The sequence below is a fragment of the Fukomys damarensis genome, unplaced genomic scaffold, assembly GCF_012274545.1.
Source record: "Fukomys damarensis isolate Sample0158 unplaced genomic scaffold, DMR_v1.0_HiC HiC_scaffold_38, whole genome shotgun sequence".
Taxonomy (NCBI): Eukaryota; Metazoa; Chordata; class Mammalia; order Rodentia; family Bathyergidae; genus Fukomys; species Fukomys damarensis.
The window spans coordinates 62,214,381-62,235,887 of NW_022900950.1; the positions used below are offsets into that span (position 1 = coordinate 62,214,381).

The window sequence follows — 21,507 nt, forward strand, 5'->3', positions numbered from 1 at the left end:
AATTAAATTTGTATAGGAAGAAAATTCAGTATATAGAGAGGTTGGTAATATTTATACCATAGTTTTAGCAACTTGAAATTCATCCGCTATGGTTAAGGGAGGACTGCTATAGTTGAAAGAACATCTCTTAGCTTTAGCTGGCTTTTAGCTAGCTGTTTCTTTCTACTCTCTGGTTTCAAACTTGTCAGTTTGTCTGTGTAACCAAAGCCTGTAAAAAGTAACAAAATCTTTCCATTGTCTTGACATTTTCATACCAGGTTCTCTAAAGGTTTCATCCCTCTTAGCCTCAGTTCCAAGACAGTAGACTGCAAGTTAACTGTACACAAGAAGGTGCCAACTTCTTGTTTGATTGGTAGTTTATTAAGGAATGGTAGTACTGGGAAAATCTCTGAAAATTAATCCTCATTTAGAAAATTTGTGATTTGAAAAAAAAATTATGTGAATGAAAAGATTTTGTCCTGCCATTGACATGTTGCTGTATAAGTCACTATAGTATATTTCAACTTTGTAAATATATTTTAAAAGATAGTTAATTTTAGTGTTGTACTTAATCGCGTATGTGTTTGTAATTTCTAAGCTGAATTATTTCAGAGACTAGTTATTCTGAATGTATTGTATATGTAGATATTTTCTTAGATTAGTAATGTATCCATCACTAAGGCACAGATATCTCCGAAGTTTATGAGGGTCCAAACCTAAAGGACTTAGCTTGTCAGAATTAGTCTCTGTAAAATGTGAAGAAAAGAAATTGTTTAGGTTCTGTGAATTCTTTTCAGCCCACGGTTTCATTAGAATATTGTTTGATGTACTTTAAATTCAAAAGTCCAAAATACTCTGCTCTGAATTTTTTGAGATTTTCTGTGGAAATGTTAAATGTGATAAAATTAGACATTAGGGACTTGAAGTTTACATGTTGTAGTGTTTGCATATTAAACCTACATTGTTTTTACTTGTTTTATTTCATGATATGTAATTAATTTTTTTTGGTACTTAGGTTTGGTAAAAATGGATTTTGCTTTTTTCAGAATACTATAGAATATATGAGTCACTTTATCATTTCTGCCATTTTTCTATTTTTCCTCCTCAATTTTCCACTTAAACACTTATTTAACCATAAAATAAAATGAGAAATGTCATTTATTGAATTGAGCCAAGTGCTTTACATTTGTTGTTTTGTTTTTATTTGTTTGCTTGTTTGCTTTTTTAATTTGGGTGGGTTTTTTTGTTTTTTTGTTTTTTTGGTAGTGCTTTGTATTAAGGTGCATCTTCAGCAATCGTCTCCTATTTCTCTTGAGATAGAATCTCCGTAAACTGCCCCAGCTAGACTCAAACTTTATTCTTTTGCCTCAGCCTTCCAGAATGTTGGGATTAGGCTTAGAAGACAAGCTGGAGAATACTAATATGTAGATAAAATTCTATGTAAAAATTGAAATGATTGATTTCAAGAGTAGTAAAGAAAATATTTAGGGTAGCATTAAGGTTTACTGTATGAGTTTGAAGTGACATGTTATTTCTCTTCCTTCTTAACCCAAAATATTTTTTAAATTTTTATTATTTATTTTATTTTTATAACATATTGGAAATATAACCGCTTATTAGCTACTTATGTTTATACAAACTTCTAAGAAATGAGAAATGGTCCCTAGTTGTTTGCTTTGTAAATTCATAATCATAAAGAATATATTTATAGAACAAATAGAGGAAACGAAGTATATAAATTTTGGCCAAAATTTTACAGCCATAGCATTCTGTGGTCATTATGAAGAATATACTCAGTATGGAAAGATATTTTATACAAAAACCCTGATTTATATAATGGAAAAAAATTAGTTGAGAATTTTGAGGTATAAAAATGTATAAGTTGGGCCGGGCATGGTAGTGCACATCTGTAATCCTAGCACGTGGGGAGACTGAGCCAGGAGGATCTCTCTGAGTTCAAGTCCATCCTGAATTACGTAGTGAGACACTGTCTAAAAAAATTTTTTTTCAATGTTTACATTGGTTTAAATATTGACATAGAAAGATTCTAAAGTGTTCTGCTTCTGTAATTATGTTAATTCATGTATTAATCAGCACTATCATTTTGTAACAGATATCTTTAATAATTGTATTTTTCTTTTGCTTTGTTAAAAGATTTCAGCTATTCTTGAATCAGCTTTTGTATTATTAGGTAACCTGTTGCACTGAGGTACCATGGCCTTTTAAGAATGCTGTTCTAGTTGACCAGGCTGGACTTGAACTTGTGATCCTCCTGCCTTCGAGCTGGAATTATAGGTGTGCAGCACAGTACCTGACTTTCCTTATTTCTTTTGAGCAATCCTCATTAATTTTTAATCCCCATTAAAAAAATAAAGTTCCTTGAAATTTCACTGGCATGTTTTGTTTTCGAGTCAAGGTCTTGCTGTGTATCCCAGGCTAGTCTTGAACTTATTATGTAGCCCAGGCTGGCATAGAGCTCCAGGTGATACTTATGCCTCAGCTCCCTAAGTGCTAGGATTATAGGTGTGCACCACTATATATCCACCCTAAGTTAAAGAGTTTTAATTTTTGTCTTATTGTAACTTAGTGTGAAATTCATAGGGACATGTGTTGCAGAGATCATATTAAATCCACAGTTATCATAGTTCATGACCCTGGAAAGTACTAATCAATTTGAATATCACATTAGTTAAATTTAAGTCTTTGCCCTTGAGTAATGCTCTTCCATGACAGTTTCAGTAAATCTGATAACTCTATCCCTGCTGATTTTACAACTTTTGTAATAAGTAACTTTATGCTTAGTTATGATTTTTTAGTATATTTTCTTCCACAAATATATGTTTTAGTTAAAACAAACAAAGTTAATACATCTAAATGTTTTTTGACTAGTGAGTCTAGTGCTTCATTTGTAAATACTCCATTTATCAATAAAGGGGCCTTGCCTGTCTTGCCCCAATCCAGCATTGTACAGTAGAATGAAACACAGTGACCATAGTATTATGCAAGTGATAGTAAAACTAGAGTGTTATATTTGATTTAAAAATTAAACTGTTATGCCCAAGATAGGCTACAATGTTAAATATAATCGTTTTTGAGAAGAGTTTTGTGAGAAATAGAAATCCGACTGGCATCCTGAGTTATATAATGCAGTTGGTTGTCAGGAAGGAAATAAGGACTATTCCTTCATATTTTAGGATTTTTAGAGTGACAAGAAATATAGTGAGCTCCACCTCTTCATTTCCTGCTCTAAATTTCTTCTGTAAGAAAAAACCTTTTAGAGACAGGAGGATCACTGTGAGTTTGAGACCAGCCTGGGCTACATAGTGAGTTCCAGGTCAGTCTCAACTACATAGTGAAACACTGTCTCAAAAAGCCAAAAAAAAAAAAGAAAAAAAAATTTATATTCATAGAGGGAAGGCACATATTTTTCTCTTAATGTTGTAAGGAAAACAAAATAAATTTCATAAGAGATTTGTTACCACAGTGCTATGAGTGATTATAGTTACAAATAAACTTTGTATTAAAAAATTGTTTTATTTTCATAAAGCAGTGTTTTTATACTCTAGGAAGCACTGGGGAGTGGTCAGTATTAATTTGGGGCTTACCATGTGCCAGACAGTGACTTAGAAGAGATACAGTGGTAAACAGAGCAGGTAAGGGATCTTCAGATCTGGCAGGGTAGCTTGGAGCAGTTTTGCTCTATGCTGCTGCCATCCTGGTTACCATGGTGTATAAGAAGAATGTTTGGGTCTGTCTCGTGGGCCTGGTTGGGGAAGACGGTCCTCTCAGAAAAAGTGAAATCTGAGCTGAGCCTGAGGAGAATCTAGAAGGAAAGATGCCTGGGACATGTTCAGGCACTGTTCAGGCATGGATGTGTACATGAGCATAATGAATTGAAAATGTTCAGAATCCAAATTTTCACCAGAAAACAATGCTCTGTTTTAGGGTTAATTGTTAGCAACTGATAGAGAGAAGGCAAGACTGGCTAGATATGTCCTTTGTACAGGAAATTATATAATTTTTAGAGGTAGAAGAAAAAGTATGATTTATTTAATTGAAACAGCATATTTTAGGTGGGAAATTTGTGATGTAACCATATTCTCACAATATGTTTATAAAGAGGGAAAATTAGAAGAATTAGTTAAGTTTCCCAAACAGATATATTCTCATTTAATGGAGATTATCCAAGTACTGTTTTTTATTCCTGGCAAAAAATACTTTCATAGTGTTCATAACATGAGATTCATGAGAATGAGGTTGAAATTACTCATTGTTGTTAATGACTTAATGCTAGTAGTACACTTGGGGAGTATAGGAGGGAAGTTAATAGTGGGGGTTGGAACCTGATTACTTAGTTAATCTCAGCTTTACCCCATACTCGTTCTATGACCTTGGTCAAGATCCAGCCTCATTATCTGTTTAATGATGATTTTATAATTATACCCTGAGCCAAAAAAAAAAAAGAAAAAAAAATTTATATTCATAGAGGGAAGGCACATATTTTTCTCTTAATGTTGTAAGGAAAACAAAATAAATTTCATAAGAGATTTGTTACCACAGTGCTATGAGTGATTATAGTTACAAATAAACTTTGTATTAAAAAATTGTTTTATTTTCATAAAGCAGTGTTTTTATACTCTAGGAAGCACTGGGGAGTGGTCAGTATTAATTTGGGGCTTACCATGTGCCAGACAGTGACTTAGAAGAGATACAGTGGTAAACAGAGCAGGTAAGGGATCTTCAGATCTGGCAGGGTAGCTTGGAGCAGTTTTGCTCTATGCTGCTGCCATCCTGGTTACCATGGTGTATAAGAAGAATGTTTGGGTCTGTCTCGTGGGCCTGGTTGGGGAAGACGGTCCTCTCAGAAAAAGTGAAATCTGAGCTGAGCCTGAGGAGAATCTAGAAGGAAAGATGCCTGGGACATGTTCAGGCACTGTTCAGGCATGGATGTGTACATGAGCATAATGAATTGAAAATGTTCAGAATCCAAATTTTCACCAGAAAACAATGCTCTGTTTTAGGGTTAATTGTTAGCAACTGATAGAGAGAAGGCAAGACTGGCTAGATATGTCCTTTGTACAGGAAATTATATAATTTTTAGAGGTAGAAGAAAAAGTATGATTTATTTAATTGAAACAGCATATTTTAGGTGGGAAATTTGTGATGTAACCATATTCTCACAATATGTTTATAAAGAGGGAAAATTAGAAGAATTAGTTAAGTTTCCCAAACAGATATATTCTCATTTAATGGAGATTATCCAAGTACTGTTTTTTATTCCTGGCAAAAAATACTTTCATAGTGTTCATAACATGAGATTCATGAGAATGAGGTTGAAATTACTCATTGTTGTTAATGACTTAATGCTAGTAGTACACTTGGGGAGTATAGGAGGGAAGTTAATAGTGGGGGTTGGAACCTGATTACTTAGTTAATCTCAGCTTTACCCCATACTCGTTCTATGACCTTGGTCAAGATCCAGCCTCATTATCTGTTTAATGATGATTTTATAATTATACCCTGAAATAAGCTCATTTGGGTTTTTTTTTTTTCCAGCTTTAATTGAGTTTACTGGTACATTTTAGGGATGCAGTACAGTTACATTCATTGTTGGGATCTTGTACCTGTACATGACAAGTCTTGGTTCTCATTTTTTCCCCTTGTCCCTGCCCTCCCTTCACCCCCTCCTCCCCTCCCCATCTACAACCACTTTATTTCCATCTTTTCATTATCTCACATTTTCATTTGGTTTTTTAACTTTATGAGGAATTTTTTTGGACTAGACCTTTTTTTTTTTCTTTTGTATTTGTGAGACCAGCTTGCATGCCCTTTGAGCATGGCTGGACAGAGATAGTATCTTTGCAGTTGTGCTGTTGCTCTGTATTTCACTATTTTGTTAGAGTTCTATGATTTGATCATTTATAGTAACAATGATCTGCTTTGGCTATATCTTCAGCCCCATTTTGAGAGAGGGTCTTACTAAATTGCCAAGATGGTTAACCTGAACTCAAACTTGTGATCATCCTGACTGGGCCTCCCATAGTGCTGGAATTACTACAACCAGCTTCTAATGTTTTTAGTTAACCTTTTCCTTCTCTTTTTGGGAGTTTGGGACACTAAAAATTAATCTTATGAATACTGAATTATTTTAAGGTTATTCTTGAGTTCAGTATGTTATAGCTATGAGTTTAAGGAAAAAAGAAAAACAATTTGTTTATTTTTGAATAATCAATGAAAATGCCATATTATTTTAAAATTAATTTATTTGTGATCTTTTTTTCCTCATATTTGATGTTTCTGTTTAGTGCAAATGGGCATCAATTTTAAGATACTGGAACATCTATTTTTTTCCCTTTGAAGTTAATAATTTTTTTCCCTCATTGAGTTTATTGGTACATTTTAGGTATACAGTACAGTTACAGTCCTTATTGGGATCTTGTACCTTTACATGACAGGTTTTGATTATCATTTTTTCACCTTGTCCCTGCCCTCCCTTCACCCTCTCCTCCCCTATTTACAAACACTTTATTTCCATTTTTTCATTTTCTCCTATTTTTTTCTTTTCCCTTATTACCTTTCCCCTACCCTTCCCACTTTCCCTACATCTTTAGCCCTTTTCTTCCCATTTCACATTGTCAATTATCTCATTAGGATTTTATGTACTATTATAGTTTTTCACACCAGAGAAACTATTTGGTATTTACACATGTGTGACTTATTTATTTCACTTAGGAGTGTATCTTCAATATGTATCCATTTTCCTATGAATGAATCTAATTTCTCATTCTTTGTGGCTGAGTAATATTCTATTTTATAGAAAAACCACATCTTCTTTATCCAGTTTATAATTAATGATGATTAAAGTTTTACTCAGAATTTAGGAACTAGGACTGGTGTTCTCTCTTCATGGACTAATGTTCCCTACTTTCTTTGAGTTTCTTTTCATTCTTTAGGGTTCAACTGAAATAACCACTTATACCCCCCACTTCTCTCACTTTTATCATAAAATTTTTTGTTATAGGTTTTAATCACAGTGTTAAGCCACGTTATTCAGTTTACTTGTTGCCCTCTTCCCATTATAATTGAAGTACCAGAGGATAGGATGGTGTCTGTTTTAACTACTGCTTCATATGCATTGGGATAGCGTTGACGCCCTCTGTAGTTGGTGTTTAGTAACTGTAATCAGTAACTGAAAGGATGAAATTAAGTAGCTTTATCTCAACTTTACAAGGTTATATAGAGGTAGGACTCTTATTTAGCTTGAATGGCCGTTCTAATTCCAAAGATACTGTAGGGACTCAAGGGAAAGCAATTGTGCATATATTTCCAAATTGAATCTTCATAATAATCCTATGGTAAGTATCATCAGTACTTTATAAATGAGAAAATTGGGGTTCTTTTGTGACTTTATAAGAGAAGCAATTTGGTTTCCACTAAAAGTGGAAGTTAGTGGTAGTGAGAATATGTAAACAGGGAAGTATCTTTTCGTCTATCATTGGTTTTTCTTAGTTGTCATTAAGTTTATTTGCATAATTGTGACACTGATAATAAAAATGATAATGATAGCTAATGTGGACTGAGGGCTTATTAAAGCCAGATACTATTTTAAGAACTTTACATATGTTTCTCTAAGCAAATCAAAGGTGGCTTTTCTAAGCTAATTTTTTTGCGTGTGTGTTTGTGTTGTACCGTTCTTTTCCTGTTCTTGTGCCAGTCTTTTTCTGTAATCATTTGAACTCATTCTAAATCTACCCCCACATCCTTTGGTGCACACCTCTCCTAGAGAATGAAAACAGAGGACTACATTTTTGTCTTTAACATTTTACCCTTTAGCTCAGTACAGGTGATAGTGTTAAACAGAATTTTGAGCTTGGAGTCTGGTTCCATTCTTAATGTTTTCAGTATTCAGTCTTTTGGCATGTATTTACTGAGTACCACTTGTTTGCCTGAGTTTATGGTAACCTAACAAATGGAGAAAAAAATATGGAGTAAGATTTTAGACCTCATGTTCAGTTTGGTTACTAACAATATTTAAAGTAGCTTCTTTTAAAAACAATGCCATAATGTTAAGTGAAATGAATTAGACATGCAAGCTAAATATGGCATGGTCTCTCTTATATGAAAAGACCAAAATATAAATAAAGAGCAAAACAAAAGATAAATAGTAAGACATAGGGTGATAGACCTTTCTCAGATGGGAAGGAGAGGGCCGGGGATTTAGCTCAGTGGTTCTGCCGCCTGCCTTGTAAGCACAAGGACCCAAGTTCGATCCCTGGTGCCAAAAAACAAACAAAGAATCAAATGGGAAGGAGTGATGGGAGGAGTAGGGGTAGGGTAGGGGAAGGGGATGAAAAAAAAGATGTGTTACATATGTCTACCAACTCCCCACAAGGAATATAATCATTATGTAACAAACATGCACTAATGAAAAAAAAAAAGAATGAAGCACTAGAGATTAGATTCAAACCCCTTCAGTTTCAGAGGCATTGATGGGGTAAACTGTAACTACTGAACATGTATAATTTATTTCCTAGGTATGTCAAGGTTTTTTTTAAACATATGTCCTATAAAATATAGTAGACCATTTAAAAATGCAGTACTGAAATGAATGAGATACCTCTACTTGCTGACTTTGAAAGATGCCCATGAGATACTTTTAATGTAAAAAATAGATTGGAGCCCATGAGATGTAACATGAGTCTGCTTTTCTGTTTTTTTTTTTTTTAAAAAGTATATGACTAAACCTGTATTAACTATATAAAAAAGAATTAACCTCTTCAAGCTGCTAACAGTAACTATGAAGAGAGGCTCCAGGTAGTTTTATAATGATAGGATTATGAATTAGTTTTAAATTTCTAAGTATTTAGCATTTTAAATTTTATTAGTATATGTTTATAGTACATAATGGAAAATTGTATAGATTTTATTTGGAGTATGTTTATAAGTGAAGAACTTAGAAAATGATACTGATTATCTCATGTATCTATGTTTTCTCTGTAATATGAGTTTTATAACATGGCAATAAAGGAGTTTTTAGAAAATTCTCTGTACCCTGCTTTCAACAAGAAACAGAAAAACTAAGGTTAGTATTCTGACTAAAGGTGGAAGTTAGTGGTAGTGAGAATATGTAAACAGGGAAGTATCTTTTCATCTATCATTGGTTTTTCTTAGTTGTCATTAAGTTTGTTTGTATAATTGTGGTGCTAATAATAAAAGTGACAGTGATAGCTAATGTACACTGAGGGCTTATTAAAGCCAGATACTATTTTAAGAACTTTACGTATGTTAACATTATCCTCTGAAGTGTATACTTTAATACTATACTTCAGTATATAATACTATACACCAGTGTATATTATGCTATTATAGTGTATAATATATAATAGTATAATAAATATTATACTTAATAATGCATATTATACCTAGCAGTGTATAATTTAATATTATATCATATATATACATATATACACATATATACATATATATACACATATATATACATATATATACATACACACACACACACACACACACCTATAATATATATGAGGCTCAGAAAAGTTAAACATCTTGCCCAAGATTACAGTAAGTAAATGGCACACTATGATATCTCCAAGTGCCAGTTTGTGAGCTTCAGAATACCAATCTAGTTGTCAGTAGTATTTTTTAGTTTCTCTCTTTAATTAAAAGAGATTATTAATTTTAGTTCAGGATTTTGGCAATCCTAACTTCCAAAGTTTATTTTTCAGTCTACTAGGGATTATTAAAAAGCATTTATGTTTTCTGCTTCTCACCAGAATGAAGAGATGCAGATGCTAAAATTGTAGCTAATAGGTTGTTGGTTACTTTCTTTTCTGTTTTTCTGGGTAGGCACTTTGATATAGTGGAAAAACAAAATCATAGGCTTTAGCTTTGGTTAGATTTCAGCTCCTTTGAACTTTTCTAATACATGGCTTTAATATTTTCTAACACATATCTTTAGTTGAGGCACATTGTTACTGTTTCTTCATTTGTAAAGTAAGGATAGTAATATTACCCTTTCAGTTTGGTTATGAGGAGTACATGAAATAATGTAAGGCCTTTAGTAGAGAGTTAGGCACATAATAATAAGTATTAAGATACTTCAGGTAGATGTCTCAGAATAAAATGAAGATTAGTCTTGGGAAACAAAATGTACCTGTTTTCCTGCTATAAAATGGCAGCATAACTATTGCTGGAGAGCGAATATCTTCAAAAACTATTAATATTTTATAATGCCTGCTTAATTGAACATCCTTTTATACAGATTGAAATGATTGACTTGTTATTAATTTATTATTAATAAATTTGTTTTGAATGATTTTTGCACTTCAAATCATAGTGACATAAAACATTGTGATAAATTATCTTGTAAGCGATTATCACAGTGATTGTGGACCTGACATATGTTACTGATTGGTCATATGCATAGTTTATTGTCTTGATGATTTCCCCAAAAGAGTGACAGAAAGCAGCTAGTTTCTGACTACAGAATTGAGGAGCTCTCTTGCCATTTGATTTGTGAGATATCTTTAAATTTACTTAAAAACATTTTCTCACAGTTTAGTAACTGAGTGTGTATATTTTGCTATTTATTCAATACATTAGCTCAGTTTCAAAGTATTTACTTTATATTTAACTTTAATACTTAATTACCTAAAATAATACATACTGAATTTAAGGAAATCTGAGAGTGAAGAAACATTTAAGAGCTTTCTTTTCTTGGGGGCTGGGAATGTACTCAGCATTACTACAGATGCTTGCTTTGCAAGTGCAAGGTCCTGAGTTTGATTAGTACCAAAAAACAAAAAACAAAACAAAACAAAAAGAACCTTTCTTTCCTAATTGTTAATTCATTTTGGAATGAAATGTGTATAGTATATGAAAATTTCCCTGTTTTTGTTTTACCTATGTGCTTAGTTTATATTCTAATTAAAAAAAAAACCCTTCCTTTATAGATTTTACTTTTGAGGGGCTAGTTCGCATTGAATCCACTGAGCTATATTTTCAGCCCTTTCTTATTTGAGACAGAATCTTCTAAGTCACTACGTTGTCCATGCTAGGTTCAGACTTGCAAACCTCCTGACTTGATTTCCCAAATGCTGGGATTATAGGCATGTACCACTACACTCAGCTTACTGTTGCTGTGTTGTCTCAGTATAATAATGGACATTATTGCTTTTATTCTGTAATAATGGAAAAATAGAAGCCAATACTTGCTTTCTGTTGAAAGTACTCATTGTGCCCTACTTATGTTCCTGACCTCATTTCCCTGAGTCTTTCCTTCTGGACAAAATAAATAATGTCAGCACAAACAAAAGGGAACCATTTTTTTTTTTCACCAAAGACAAACTTAAAATTGAGTACAGTTATTAAAATAAGATATTTTTGTTATGTTTAAAGAATGTATTCTTGGGCATAGTTTCTCTTCACATGTTCCTGGCTAAGGTTTGAAATCTTGTATATTTGAAATATCTTTATTCTTTGTCACAATTAATGAATGGGTGGTTTGACTCGATATAGAATTTTATTTAGAAAATAATTTTACTTTCAAAAGAATTTAAATTGTATTAGAATGGCTTCTGCTTTTAGTGGTTCTGTCAGAAAATTTTGTTGTATTGTTGTTTTTGTTGCCTTTTAAAATCTTGATATTTAGTCTGTGACCAGTTTTGTCCCTTAAAAACCTTTAAAAATCTCTCTCATGTTCCTGTTGTTCTAAATAATCAGATAAGTTTTTGCTTCTAGTGGGTATTATGAAATACATGTAGACAGTTTTAGTGATTACAGTTACTAGGGATACGGGGAAGAGTGCTTTTGGCATTTAGTGTTTGGAGGTCAGTGAAATTTAGTTTCTTACAATGCAGGAAGCATACTTAGTAAAATGTTAGTACTGTTCATCTTTGGAAATGTTATGATCCTGGGGAAATATAAGAATAATTATGACCTGCATGTTGATTGTGGTCTATGACAAAAGAAACATTATTCACCAAAGACAAATCAGTATGTTTGATAATGTAGACAGGCTCTGTGAAATAATGAAGGAAGAAAGTGTAAATGGTACAAATAGAAATACAATAAAAATTATGATCTGAAATAGAGCCATTAAAATATTATTGGTGTATTTTTACCATGTTGCTGCTTTTGGTTTCAGGTTAGAATTATCTGTTTAATACTGATATTAATATTGATAATGTTTTGGTAACTTTTTTCCTATATTTCCAAGAAGCACTTTTTCCTTGATAGATGAAGAAATTGTTAATTCTTTCCTTTAGTAAAATATCCATTTGTGATACAAAAAGGGGGTAAGCAAGTATTTTACTTGTGCAGTTTCGTGGTTATTTCTATTTTATTAATTCTCTGGAAAATCAGTTACCAGAATCACATTTAAATAGCTGTCAGAATAAAAACAGTGTCAGTGATGAGTGGCTTTTGATCATTAACATTTTTTTCTTGGTGTATATCATTGCTTTACTTTACTGATGTGGCTAAGCAGGAAAACTGTATGTTAGAAATATGAGACACTAAGCTTCAAGAGGAGTTAAGACAATGGGGTGGGAAGATGAAGTAAGATCTTAAAGTAGTAGTTTGATAATTTTGTATTAATATAATAATTCTATACAATTTAAAAATAAATAGAATTAGAGTATAATTTTCATTTAATGTGCATGTGATATACTTTTACCTTTCAGAACCTAAGTCACAGTCACAGCAGCTTCATCAGGGACAGCACAGAATGTCGAATAATGAACAAAATGGAGTAAAAGATAATAATCAACCAAGACATCTTCCTCGTAATGATACCAGGCAGCCAAGAAATGAAAAACCTCCTCGTTTTCAAAGAGACATCCAAAATTCAAAGTCACTTTTGGATGGCAGTGGATTGCCTAGAAATAGAGTTTCTGAAAGACCAAGTGCTTCTTCAGGATCTGAAGTATGGGCTGAGGAGAGAATCAAATGTGATAGACCATATTCTAGATATGACAGAACTAAAGATACTTCATATCCTCTAAGTTCTCAGTACAATGATGGTGCTTTTAACAAAAGAGATATTGCTATGCAAAGCAGATCAGGAAAAGGTACATCCTATGCAGAGGCAAAAGAAAATCCACTTCCTCAAGAATTCATAGATTATAATAATCAAAAACGTGGAAAAAGAGAAAGCCAAACAGGTAATCCTGATCATTTTTATGACAGGAAATCACGAACAATAAATAATGAAGCTTTCGGTGGTGTAAAAATTGAAAAACATTTTCATGTAAATACTGATTACCAGAATCCTGTCCGAAGTAATAGTTTCATTGGCATTTCAAATGGAGAGACAGAAATGCCACTGAAAGGGAGAAGAGTAGGACCGATTAAGGCAGCAGGAGCTGTCACGGCTATACCCTATGAAGATAAAATATTTTATAATACTGGGCCCAAAAGAAGATCTGGGCCAATTAAGCCAGAAAAAGTGCTAGAATCATCTGTTCCTATGGAGTATGCAAAAATTTGGAAACCTGGAGATGAATGTTTTGCACTTTATTGGGAAGACAACAAGGTATGAATTTTGTAAGCATATACTAATACTACTAAATGTCACATTCTGGTGGGACTTCAAAAGAGCCATCACTGTGGGGACTGAATTTTACTGTACAATTGTACCAACTTAATTTAAATAGATTTATAGATATATAATTTATAAAAATGAGGAAAAGAATGTGTAATATTTTTTTCTGGATATTTCCCCACAAAAATTTGTCTCAAACAAGTTTGTTTGTTTTTGATACTGGAGATTGAACTCACGTCCTTGTGCTTGCCAGGCAGGCGGTGCAACCACTGAGTTAAACCCCAGCCCAAAACAAATTTGGTTTTAGCCTATGCATCAGAACAGTATTGCAAAAGTGATTAAATACAATGCAACTTCATTTCAATTACCATGTGCTACATTATGTTTGCTTTGCTTTCTAGTTAGATTTTACTGATTGACAAAGAATAAAATCAGTATTTCATTTAAACAGCTTAACATAGCCTAAAAAACTGAAAATATGGTATTCACCTTATAACAACTAATTTAACAATTATTAGACCGATAATTTAGATACTTTTAGTTCTACCTGATGAGGTAGCCAAAAGGAAAAGAAGGATGTCATGGGAGAAAAGGAAGGAAAAAAGATGAGGCTGAGAAAACCTAGTGGATCAAGTAAGAGCTTGGCCAGAGCTAGAAGATCAACACAGTGAGGACAGGAAGGGGAAGAGGAAAGAAGTCCTGTCAAAGAGAACACAATTTTTCCACTTTTTTTCTCTCTTTGACCAATATGCTCTTCTACACACTACTCTTCTCATCCTTTCTTAGCTCAAACATTACCTCTTAGAACAAGCATGTTTTTTCTTTTGCCTCTTTTCATACATGAATCTCCTTCTCAACCAGTGCCACCTTTGTTCACTTTTGCAAAACAGCACAATTTGTAAATCTTTTTGGTTTTGATTCTTGGACTGGTATCTCTTTTCCATACTTTGATGCTGTTGCTTGAAGGTAGGACTATGTTTGGTTTCTGTAGTCCTGTTTCTCCTACAGTAAAAAGGTTTAATAATTGTTTACTCTGTTAATTAATTAATTTAGGAATGGATACTTACATAGCAAAGAAATACAGTGATGAGGAAACTAAAGATACTAGCAAAAACAAGGAAATTGCAGAATGAGGGATCTGGGTGGATATTAGGTTTATGTGAAAATAAAAAATATTTGAAATAAATATTTCTTTGTTAGAATAGTTTTAATTTATAAGGTAAGGATGTGTTAAAGAGAGTGTGTGGCTAAAGGGAGGGTGGAAGTAAAGGTAACTAGATTTCAAGGAACTGAAATTCTGACTAAAGACTATATATAGATTGATCCTTTACAGAGATGCTTTATAAGACTTAGGATCTGGAATTAGGCTCTTTCGTGTTCAGAGAATGATGAGGTATAATTAGGTTGTTAATCAGTACCTGATGCTAGCAACAAAGAAGTCCAGAGTAGTAATGTTAGATGGTATTGGCTTTTAAAGCTTTTGTATGAATGTGTGACAGCATTTGTTTAGAAGTAGCATCTCCGGCTGTTGAGCCTTTGTTCAAGGATAAAAGGAAGAAATGAGACAAAAATTATGTCCCCACCCCCAAGAATAACAAAAACCTTCCCAGGAATAGTAGGACACTATATTTAAATCTCATTGGTTGGAACTTTCACATGACTACTCCGTGTCTATTAGGGAAGCTTGAAAAACAAATGCAGACACTTCTTTTTACTACCCAGATTCTTTCATTCCGAAATGGTTTATCCACACCATTTTTCCAAAATTAAATAATTTTTTGATTGGATAATGGGATATTCCTTGTAGCTATTTCTCCTTCACTGCAAGATAAAGTGAAGTAGCTGGAAGTCAGTCTTTATCAAGTCAATACTGTGCTGTAGAAGAATGCTTGCTGTGTCAGATGCTTTTGTGAAAGCTTAAGATGAAGATAAAAAAATGTTTTCTGTCTTGGACAACATGAGGCTGTTTGTGGTCTTGACAAGTAACTGGAATTCAAGTTCAACCATTGTTTCAGAAGCTTGGTAAATTATTTAGGCTTTCTATTGAAATCCCATAAGGATTCTGTCCTACGTAGTAGAGGCAAACGTAAAACAGTCAACCCTTACAAAGCCTACAACCAGTCCCCAGCAGAATCAAGAATGTCTCTTTTTACTCCGTCTGCCTACCAAAAGGAGAATTAGAATGATTTGAATGAATGAATAACAGCAAATAAATGAAATCAACAAAGAAGAATAATAGGGCTGTGCATTCAGATAATTGGAGTTAGACAAGTCCTTTGACAAATGTTAAGTATTGAATTAGGTAGGTAGGTGCTAGATACTTGGGATATATAAGATAACTGGCTGTATTACCCATATACTTCCAGATACCTGGTAAGATTATTAATAAAGTTTTATATCTTAATTGTGTAAAAAATTCAATCACATTGAATTCATCTGTTGCCTCTATTAAATATATTTAAAATAATGCCAAAGCACCTAGAACACGGTACCTTACCCAGGTTTACAGCTGTTGGAGAATTAGAATACTTGGATGATCTTTTAAGGTGAAAACTTTGATTTAAACTGATAGGTATACTCTTCAGTTTAGGACGAGGTTTGTAGACTCTAAGTAGATTACACTATTAATTATTGGCAGTAAGGCAAATAAATACCCTGTGAAAGAGGAAATTATTCACCTTCTGAAGCTTCTAATTTAAGGGCTAACTTGACTATACAGTCAAGAATAGACAGCTTCCCAATTTTCTAGTCAGAGGCAGGGATAGAAATTTAAGAAAAGGAATTGACTTTTCCTACATTAAGAAACTATAATCTTAATTGCACTACAATGATGTTTTAGAGATAATCCATATTCTTTGCTTAAACAATTTCACTGCAGTACTGTGCCTTTTTACAAAAGCATTGTTTCCTTAGAAGGTTTTAAGAGTCGGAGGTAGTTTTCATTCTTCCTCTAAACTGCCATATGTGTTCAGTTATCTCTCTCCTCTCACCTGGAATATTATAAAAACCTGCAAATCAGCTTCCTTGCATTAAACCTCATCTCCCCTAAATTTATCATTGATACTGCCACTACTGTGACCCTGGTTTTAAGGCATGTCATTCTTCCTCATTAAACTCTTTCACTTGTAGATTGAACACAGATTCTAGCAAGTCTGTGCACTCCATCATCTGACCCTTCTTTCCTTATACTAATTTGTTATTGGTTGGACCATTTTCTCACATCATAGCATAATTAATTAAATACTGTTAGTTTCCAACAGTCATCTTCATGTTCTATGTTTCTCTTAACTTTCCCTTGAACACCCTTCTCTGCAGTGTATGTGGTATGATTGAAAAATTACATTGAATGTTTAATTCTTGAAAAACATGTGTATTGTAATAAAAGACACATTGCCATTAATCTTCATCGGAATCTGTTGCCTCACTTTGAACGTGCTGTTCACTTTATTCTTGCCGCTTTGTGAAACAATTCTGGAAGTCTTTTGTAAGTATCTTTAGTTACACTGTTGTGGCTGCTGTTACGCTCTGAATTTATTAAAAATGTTTCCTTTTCATGGTCCTTTTGACTTTGGGAAAGAACTAGAAGTCACATAGTACTAGATATGTGGAATACAGTGGATAAGGACACACCATAATTTTTAAATTTTTATTTATTTATTTTTTTGTACTGAGGATGGACCTCAGGACATTAATGCCTGCAAGGCAGGCATGGTGCCACTGAGCTAAATCCCTGCCCCTACACCATGTTTTTATGAACCCGCCTTTCTGTTGGGTGGCATTTGGCAGCAGCATGTACCATATTTTTGATCACGCCTCATAAAGACACTAAAGAGAACTCATAGAACTGTTTCAGAAAGTGGCAAGAATGATAAGTATGTTTGAAATGAGAAGAAATATTCTGAGGATTATTTTACTATAATAAATATTGTTTACTTAAACAATATTTTTTGGTCAGTCCTTGTACATGGCTAAACAGTTTTCATCTTTGAATCCATTTTGTCTACTTTAGGAAGTTCTTCATGAGCGCTTCAGCTTAATATTGAGTGCCATATGGCACCATTTTTATTAAAGAACTTTGTTGTTATTTTTTTATATGGATCATCTTTATTAAACTAAAAAGTGGATTTTTTTTAATGGAATCAAATGTTTGGCTTTATTTGGGGCAGGGTTTCTTAAATGAGGCTTTTAAAAAACTCACCTTGGTGTCAGAGCTATATTTGGGGGAGTTGAAGGTACAAACCAGGTGCGTGCATTCCTTCAGTAACCCCGCAGTATCCTAAGGGATAAAGACTCAACCATAAGTTCTTAAGAAAACATCAATTTATTTGGTTTTTCTAGGATGAAGCATGATTCATTGCTTATTGAACTTACCTGAACTGTTGTAATTTGGAGTGCTTATGGTTGAAGCACATGATCAGAACATTTCATAGTACATAATAGTGAGAGACTGAAAAATGAAGAAGAAAGTAAGAGAGAGAAATGTTTCTCAAAAATCCCAAGGCCTGTGGTAGAGTGCTAGCCTAACATGCCTGAGGCTCTGGATTTGATTTCCCCAGCAACATAAAACAGTGGCAACCAAAGCAAAACTTAAATGTTGTTCAGCGCATGTGTCTGCCTGCTCTTCTTTAAGAACAGAAATCAAAACACAAAGAAAAAACCCTCAAAGATAAAATTCCAGAATGGTATCTCTCAACTTGTTAGTATTCAGGACTGGGAAAGAAGCACATGGAGTCACTTAAACTTTTGTATATGAAATATACTAGTTACCAATAAATATACTAGATAAAAAAACCACCTTTATTTGTTGTATATGGGGTAAATTTTTTTTAGAAGAATATGGAGAATATGCTTGTTTTTTTTTAACCTTTAGCATTTCCTAATTCTGGTGAGCTTATTAAGAAACACTGTTCAGTAGACAGTTTGAAGAAAATACACTTTCAAAGCAAATTATTTCTTGTTTTCATTTCACATTGACTAAAGCCCATTCAGGCCTATAATCTGGGTCCTGAATAAGTTGACCTATAGTGAGCAAGTACCTAACTCAATGATCTACTCTTAGAGATGAAAGTTCTAAATTGTAGTTTTTATAGAATCAGTTTCTTATGAGTTTATTAATGTGTATCAGTCCTCAAACCAAATAACATTGGTAAAATGAAAGTTTCTAATCATGCAGGGTCTCAAATCCTAGAAATCCTAGATCAGAGATCTGTGCTTACTCCTTGTTCAGTGTCCTTACCTCACTCCAGCCATCTGTGATGACTGAAACAATGGCCTTTCTATTATATATGCATATTTTTGTAAGAATTACCAGTGTTAGTCAAAGAGTTAACTAAAACTGAGTTTACTTTCTTAAAAAATGTTACACATAGTTACAATTCAAGAATTTTATATTTCCATCAAACATTGCCTCTGTAGACAACATTGACTGTGATATTTAAAATTCTTTTTTGCCTTCTCAGTTTTACCGAGCAGAAGTTGAAGCTCTCCATTCTTCCGGTATGACTGCAGTTGTTAAATTTATTGATTATGGAAACTATGAAGAGGTGCTATTAAGCAATATCAAGCCTATTCAGACAGAGGCATGGGTATGTGATCCAAATTCTGTACAAAGGCATAAACTGTTTTGAAGAAGATAGTTAGCTCTAAAAGATTAATCATAGACATATAAAATTTTCAAGTGAAAAATATTTTGAATTTGCTTAAAACTGGCTACTCCAACATAAAATTTTACTTTAATACTTACACTGAACTAAAGTAAAAATGAATGGATTTAATTACTTTTCTTGTATAATGTGTTGTATTATGCTGTGGAAATAAGCACCCTTATTATATGTTTGCCAAAAATTTGTATATGTGAAATGGGTCTTTATGCATATTTTTTCTCCAAATATTACTTTAAATTTGATTAAATTGTGTCCAGCAGTTATCCAATTTAAATCTGTTGGATATGTGTATATTGTTTTTTTATTGGATATGTATGTCTTTTATTTTAGTTACATGTAAAATTAAGAACACCTTAAATTATAAATGAATTCACATTTCATTTAGTACACACATATTTATTTATATATGTATGTAAATGTATGTATACATACATGTATATATACAAATTACTATAAATATCTCTGGTTAATAATAATTTGGTTAGTTATATTGCCAAATTTTTGCCATAGTTGTGTGCTAATATTGTGTAATTTAGAACTTGCTTCCTCATAGCATCCATTTTATATAGGGCTTATATGACTATATAGATAAATTCCCATCCACATTATGACAGAAGGGGACAAAATTTATTAGAATTAATTTCATAAAATTTTTCTTATTTTTTTCGTTTCTTCAATTTATTGTACCAGTAAGAAAATTATTCTAACTGATAAATAATACTGGAAAAATTAAAGGGCTGCAAAGTAGCTGTTAGTAAACTTATTATTATAATCCTAACTTGTTGCTTTTTCCCTAAAATGTCAAAAAAGTATCAGAAAATTATACCATCCAGACAGTAGTCTTCATCATTGCAGCCTACTTTGTCTTTTTATAAAGTACTTTTAGTTTTGGTCTTACAAATTATTTTATCATGTGTTCACTGGTGCTGTTACCTTAAATAAAGTAACAACATAAAACCTAATAGAAGTAATTATTATGTTTGAGTTCATCAATCTTTATTTTCTGCCTTTTTATACTAGAAAACTACCATTTTCTAGATAATTTATTAATTTATATTTTACAGTAAAATATCGTCATTGGCTTATATGTGTGATTCAATCAATCAGTCTCATTCACTACAATTTACTTTTCTGGTTCTCATATCATGACAATTTTCATTTTCTTTTTCTCATTAGTACATTTTAATCTGCTTTTGTTGGTTAAAGTAATTTATTGAATCTATATTTCGGAAGTTGAGTCCTGGTTTAATGTTTTTTATATGCTCCCAAATATTTTCAGCTATAACAACCAAAGAGTCAAAGTAGAAATTTTATGTTATGTAGGTTTTTTGTTTTTTAGAAGACTTTTTAGAAGAGATTAATTTTTTTATTCCACTCTCGTTATAGAAATATATAATTTTCTTACTTTGATTCTTTTCTCCTTCCTTTTGCTATCTAGAGTGGCCAGAACTAATGAGCACATTTGTTATACCTCACTGTTACTCTTATATTCAGAAGTGTTGTTCTTGAAGTGATAATTTTCTTTCTGTATTTAGTGGCTTCCCCTACCTTTCTGTGCCCCTAATAGTCCTCATTGCTTTATCCTGGATTTTATACGTCTGTGTAAAATGTAGCTGGATAATTTTATCAGATGCTCTGGCCCATTTAATGATTCTGTTCTTAATGAAAACACTACTTCATATTCTTTCTACCTATTTTGTGAATACTCAGCTTGATTTTGGTGTTTTTTAAACTTTTTTTTCTACAGTCAACTTACAAGTCTTTATAAGATGCTTAAAGTACTTTGCAGAAGGAAATAGGAAAAAAAAATCACTAAATCTTTTGGAGACTTTAGTATTCTTTTCTCCTATTTATAATCAAGTAATTTTTTGTATGGTTGTGCATAAATTAATATAACACTTTCCTTACACCTTTAGCCCTTTACTTCCTATTTCACATTATTAATTGTCTCATTAGGATCCTATGTACTATTATAGTTTTTCACACCAAAGAAACTATTCGGTATTTCAGTTAAAGAAATCTCTGTATGAACATTAAAAATAGGGAATCCTAAAATAAAACTAAAAAGGAAAGTAAAAGAGAAAAGGCAATGATGTAACATCAAAATAATCCTTAATTCTGGAGATGAAAATGGTTCCTGAACATATTTAAATTGCTTCTCGCTCTTATAGTCTTATCTTATTCTTTTTTCATTATTTAGAGAATACTTTATTAGTTTCTGTAATCAAACCCACGTAGATATGACCTTAAATATTTAGTATGATGTGTTACCCCTGTATACATGGAAAAAAAATAAAA

The 21,507-nt window shown here is 32.6% G+C and overlaps 1 protein-coding gene across 2 annotated transcripts in view; it reads left to right on the plus strand.

Moving 5' to 3' along the window:
• Positions 1-21,507, plus strand: part of Tdrd3 (tudor domain containing 3) — a 107,827-nt gene that overhangs the window by 59,102 nt on the left and 27,218 nt on the right. For both annotated transcript variants that reach the window (XM_010636941.3, XM_010636940.2), the window contains 2 exons: positions 12,687-13,537; positions 19,006-19,131. In XM_010636941.3, coding sequence (XP_010635243.1) covers positions 12,687-13,537; positions 19,006-19,131 — 977 coding nt within the window. The remainder of the gene's footprint in view (positions 1-12,686; positions 13,538-19,005; positions 19,132-21,507) is intronic.